This window comes from Tachypleus tridentatus, chromosome 2 (genome assembly GCF_004210375.1).
Source record: "Tachypleus tridentatus isolate NWPU-2018 chromosome 2, ASM421037v1, whole genome shotgun sequence".
Classification (NCBI taxonomy): Eukaryota; Metazoa; Arthropoda; class Merostomata; order Xiphosura; family Limulidae; genus Tachypleus; species Tachypleus tridentatus.
The window spans coordinates 129,031,741-129,037,740 of record NC_134826.1 but is presented as its reverse complement, the minus strand read 5'-3'; the positions used below and the strand labels follow the sequence as shown (position 1 = coordinate 129,037,740).

General features: G+C 33.5%; 1 protein-coding gene across 3 annotated transcripts in view; it reads right to left on the bottom strand.

Moving 5' to 3' along the window:
- Positions 1–448: 448 nt before the first annotated feature.
- LOC143245092 (uncharacterized) overlaps positions 449–6,000 on the bottom strand; it is a 91,153-nt gene continuing 85,601 nt past the window's right edge. For all 3 annotated transcript variants that reach the window (XM_076490964.1, XM_076490965.1, XM_076490966.1), the window contains one exon: positions 449–3,077. In XM_076490964.1, coding sequence (XP_076347079.1) covers positions 2,974–3,077 — 104 coding nt within the window. In that variant the 3' untranslated portion in view covers positions 449–2,973. The remainder of the gene's footprint in view (positions 3,078–6,000) is intronic.

Genomic DNA, 6,000 nt, shown 5'->3' with positions numbered 1-6,000 from the left:
TAGTCTTACGCTGCTAAATTATGGACGGATAGCGCAGATAACCCTCGAGTAGCTTTGTGCGAAATTAAAAAAGAAACAAAATAAATATTTCTTGCTAGTTGTCCATAATTAACACTGTAAGACAAGAGGGAAGGCAGCTAGTCATCACAACCCATCGCCAACTCTTGGCCTACTTTTATACCAACGAATAGAGGGATTAACTGTCACTTTATAACGCCCCACGGCTGAAAGAGCGAACATATTTGGTGTGAGAAGGATTCGAACCTAGATTTTGAGTCCAGCACCTTAACCACTCGACCATACCGGTCCTACAAGAGAAGTAATAAAATAAAACTTTATAAATATGAATAATTTCTACTTCAACTTCCCAAACTGTAAGGCTTTAAATCAAGTGAAGTTGTTGTTTAAAGAAAGGATGTCACAATTAATCAGTTTCTTATACACCTTGCTGTAAAGAAATAAAGTGAACGTTTAATAACAGAAAAAAGCACATTAGAACATTTCACTCGCTTGAAGAGTTTCTCTTTCTTCGTTTCACAGAAACATTCGGTTCATCCAAATAAATACAAATATTCAAATAAATTTTCAGAACCTCAATAACTGATATGTTGAAACTGATTCATAAAGAATGTAAACAGATAACATAAGAGGGATTTCTTGCAGTAAACTTGACGAAAATTAGATAAAAACTAAGTTACGTATTAGATTTAGGTCTACAATTTATAAAATACCATATAAAACATTCTACAGTAATAAAAACAAATCTATCATTCTTGTAGAATAAAATTTGTCGTGGTAAACAAAGCAAAGCTCAAACAGCTTAACCAGTTCCTCTATTGTTAATAGTATTTGTCTCTGAAGTGGTTTAAACTTTTTTCCACATATTGTACAACTATCAATTACTAAAGTCTGAGTGAAAACATTGCTTCCATGTGGAGCTCAAGAGATGATACAATTAAAGAAAAAGAAACTCTTACTGACATACTATGTAGTATCTCTAGGAATGACAGGATACGTTTTGTTTATTTCCCACACCTGCAGTAACCTCTAAATAGGAACAAGTATTTCTCAGGTGAAAATTACAAACAGTTATGTTGGGTTTTTTATACATCATTATTTATCGTTGTGGCTGTGTAAGTAAATTGGTATTTTCATTGATGTATTTTAAAGGAAAGTATAAATGATACATTGTGTCTTAACTCTGGTCAGATGAGCCACTTGGCAGAGTAAAGGGAATCAGAAACTAATATGGACAAAAATCATGTTATTAATCAACGTATTATAAGATGACATGAAAAGTATACAGTTACAGCCTATTCTTACTTGTCATTCAACAAACTAGTCAGGCTTTGAAAACTAACAAAACTACCAAGTGGCACAAACGATGAAGAAATTATACAGATACAGATCCTTTAAAATAGTAGGGCTGTATCTATTTCCGATATATAAAATTTACATACCACTTTATCGGAACGGTGCCACTCACCATTCAGAAAGTTTGATTTCCTGCACAACTGGTTGAGAAACCATGATTTATAGTGTGACTCAATTCATAAAATATGTTGGATCACCAAGTCCTGGCTTAGTCACGTAAAACAAACCGATTAATACGAAAGCGTTCTTTTCACTTATAAGTTTTAAAAACTCAGTAATAAATCAAGCTTCTAAACGTAGCAAGTGATGATAATAAGTTAACTGTACAGCGTTTCATATTTAAAAGAAAAAAAACACTACAATAAACATTATATTAAGTTTACTTCAGCGACAAGGATTCCGAGTAAGAATAGTTCAATGAAACTCTAATATCATAATATATGAAGTAAACGTTGTGTGAGAGTACAAAGTTTAATCATTTTTATACTCGGTAAATAAATAGAAATATTGAAGAGTGTTACAAGTACATAGAAAGTTTGTTCCTCCTGTAGTAACGTAAGAGATAAATTAATCAAAGTGCCAATCTACATACAATAGTAAAATTAACACAAAGTATCTACTATAAACATTTTAACATTTGTTCCTTAATAACATTTGTTTATTTGCTGAAATGGGACATTCCTCAGGCATATATTTTAACAAACTGACCTTTCAGTGAATCAGAGAACAAGGTAATCGGTAAACAGTTAAGCAAGGTTTGTTATTTGTTAAAATTGAGTAACAAGTGTAACTGTTGGATATCTGTAAGTTCTGTTTTAAGTTGTTAATAACTAAAGCAGTTACTGTTCTAGAGAGGTTCAAACTGTCGGTTAGAAAAAATTACAGTTAAAAACGTAACAACTCCCATCTCTGTTGATCTTTCTTCAACCGACAGCCATCTTGTCCTTTTTGTAACATCGTAACAATGGATAAACGACTAAAGCAACGATGTGTAAACTACTAATGCAAATAATGAGTAGACTGCTAGATCTCTAACAGCTTACAATTATAGAAAAACAGCAAGACCAATAGACAAGTTACGTCTATCGTTCTACGCATGCCCTTCTCTTGTTCTCGAAACTCCAGTGATCAATAAGTTTTTGTCACAATTCACAAGGAACATGAAATGTTCTTGTTGGATTAAAATAAATAAGGTTCATATTAATGATATGGTGTAAAGCGCTTAAGATAGAGTATGATTCCAAATATAGTTTATACACTTATGATTTGAAATTCACAAAAGAACATTTAGTAAAACGTAATAAAACAATATCTGTGGTAAACATAATTTTTATCGCAACTTAAATTTTGCATAATCGTTGATTTGTTTATATAAAAGCAGTACTGCTTTTATAAATTGAAACAAATTTAACTGCCAAATCACTATGTACATAAGTGCTGACAGACTATGTCTCGTTTAATCATAATAGCAATAAAGCAGTTTACTGCATACTAAAGTGTGTCAGCTAAAACTGTAAAACAAAATTACTGAATAAAAAGCGCATTTACTGAAAGTTGAAACAATATTACTGAGCACAAAACGTTTTTCAGATCAATCTTTTAAATGTTGTTCTTCTGTTGAAGTTGGAACGAGCAAAGTTTCTCAAAATCTGCAGCTTCCTTTTCAAGACTCTCCACCAGGGCTCGTGCAGACTTTCTGTCCACTAAAAATCATTACAGAAGAATACATAAAAAACTCTGATACGTACAGAAAAAAAATATGGTTTTAAAACAAAAAACAACAACAAAGTAACATTTATACTAAAGTGTTGGCATTAGCAAGTAAAGCATATAACACGTTTCTTGAAAACCAATTGTTCCAAATGACAGACGTTCGTCTTTTTTAATTCGATATTAAAACTTACAGATAATCCTACAGATATGCATTAACAGATAGGTCCTCTCCTATTACGTTAGGCATTTATATCTGTCTGAACATGTTATTATAACGCCCTCTACAGTGAATAATGTAAAGCATTTGTGTACTTATAATTATAATGTTTGTATAACTAGAGATTATGTACTTTCAATTATTTTTGTGTAACTAGTGATTGTGGACTTTTAATTATAATGTTTGTATAACTAGAGATTATGCAATTTCAATTATTTTTGTGTAACTAGTGAATGTAGACTTTTAATTATAATGTTTGTGTACAGTTATAGCCATTTATTTATAATTTTATTCAGTCATGTTTTTATATATATATTTAATAAGTAAAACTACGTTTTGCAATTTTCCTTGGACTGTGTATGTGTTTTTTTTTTTATAGCAAAGCCAGATAGGGCTATCTGCTGAGCCTACCGAGAAAACTCGAACCCCTGATTTTAGCATTGTAAATCTGCAGAGATGACCACTATTTCAAATGACTGAGCGTAATGATTGTAGACAGAGCCCGTTATCATTTGCGGCTACAAGGCCTGACCAATGTCTCTAAGGTGTTTATTATTATATTTTTATTATAACTTATTATTTATTACTGCTATAAGTTGCTCATTTATGACTGTATTTTGTGTATTTAATGACCGGATATTTTGCACCATACTCTTTCCTAAATTTTCGCTTCACAGTTTTAGTCCTTTTAGATTTGCCAGAAACAAGATGATCTGGTGAATGAGGCCTCGTTTTTCCATTTTGTGAACGATCGTGGGCCCGGCATGGCCAAGCGTGTTAAGGCGTTCGACTCGTAATCCGAGGGTCGCGGGTTCGAATCCCGGTCGCACCAAACATGATCGCCCTCTCAGCTGTGGGGACGTTATAATGTGACGGTCAATCCCACTATTCGTTGGTAAAAAATTAGCCCAAGAGTTGGCGGTGGGTGGTGGTGACTAGCTGCCTTCCCTCTAGTCTTACACTGCTAAATTAGGGACGGCTAGCGCAGATAGCCCTCGAGTAGCTTTGCGCGAAATTCAAAAACAAAACAAGAAACAAAAAAGTGAACGATCGCATTGGTGTTTCTATGCCGCTTAGAAAACGAGAAATACCCATCTACGCGAGCGCTGATTGGCTGACAAGCACTGATGACGTAATTCTAGATTTCCCCACGTACCCAGTATGGAGAAGCACCGCACTCAAACTATTGGTAGACGTCGGGGATACAAATATTTTTTACTATTTCAAGCACAAACATGAATATCGCAAGTAGCCATTTGGACTATGCCTTTTATTTATTATCAAAATTTATTTGTATCTCACTAGAAATTTTCTTTTCACCCCTTTCAAGCCCTGGGGGAACAATTTATTACTTTACTGTATAGGCCTATATAATATATAATAATTTGGGAGTTGCAACAAGTCGTAATATTTGTCTGTATGAGCGTATAGTCGTAATGTATACACCAAAGTCGTAATGATTACGCTCAAATCGTAATGGTTGGCATCTCTGAATCTGTAGAGCTACCGCTGTACTAGAGGGGGGACATTTTCCTTGGAACTTTGATTGTAAGTATTGCTTTACATTATTCACTGTAGAGGGCGTTATAATACTTCAATAGAGGGTACCGTCTCAAAAGCTCCTCAGTAGCCCAGAGGTAGGTCCGAAAGTTTAAAACGTCAAAAGCTTGGTTTTGATACCCCGGAGAGAACAATACAGATCACCCATTGTGTAATTTTGTGGTCAACAACGAAACAAACAAATAAAAACAGCAAACCGTCTCTGAAAGAAACATCAACTATTATACCTCACTCATGTAACAAGTAACTCCAGACAATAGTTTACGCATTTATAGACAATAAATATGAGCTTCCTCAACCAAATTGTATTGTTGTCTTAATTACGGTTAGGTTCTTGGTTCTAAGAAAACAATATTCACTGTGTTACTTCAGTTAAGAATATAAGAATACAAAATTAGTTCTTTTAACATTTAGCTATACATGCGTAATATAAATCTGTTTCACTCCTATCTATTGCTCTTCAATTCTATAGCTGTTCAATGAGAGTTAGTATTTAAATATTAAAAAAATAATAAATCAGCAACTAGTTGATGTCTGTTATTAAATATTGTTTCTTAAATTTACGAACTACTGACGATTGTGAACTTCAGAGAATCTTAAGAGATGTTTCATCTTTTTAACGTTTCGGTTTTACGCCTTTATTAGAAGCATACAATTTGAGTACAGTAAAGGCGTAAAGCCAAAACGTTACGTAAATTAAATAATTCGTAACATTATCTGAAGCTGACGGTTGTACTGTTTTCTTACAGTACTCAATTATTCCCTTTCATCACAAGCTACCAACATAAAAGTTAAGCTACAATCTAGGAAATGTCTCATAAACGTAACCATGACGCTTTTTTTTTTCCAGTAAGTTAATTACATTGTATAATTGACTTTTAACAGTTTTAATTATTTTCAGTTGTTTAAACACAAACTATTTTTGAGTTCTGAGATTCTGATCAAACATTGCTACAAGTTCACCAAATTTCTGGAAGAAAAAAAAACATTCGAGAACAAAAGTATCAACACAAACGCTTCTGTCTAAAACTACCCAATCGAATCGATATTGGACGTGTGAGTAATGGAAGGTCAGGTGCCCCATGCAACCAGTGGTCAGTCAATATTGAGAAGAAACTGGACGTACATAGCTTCGG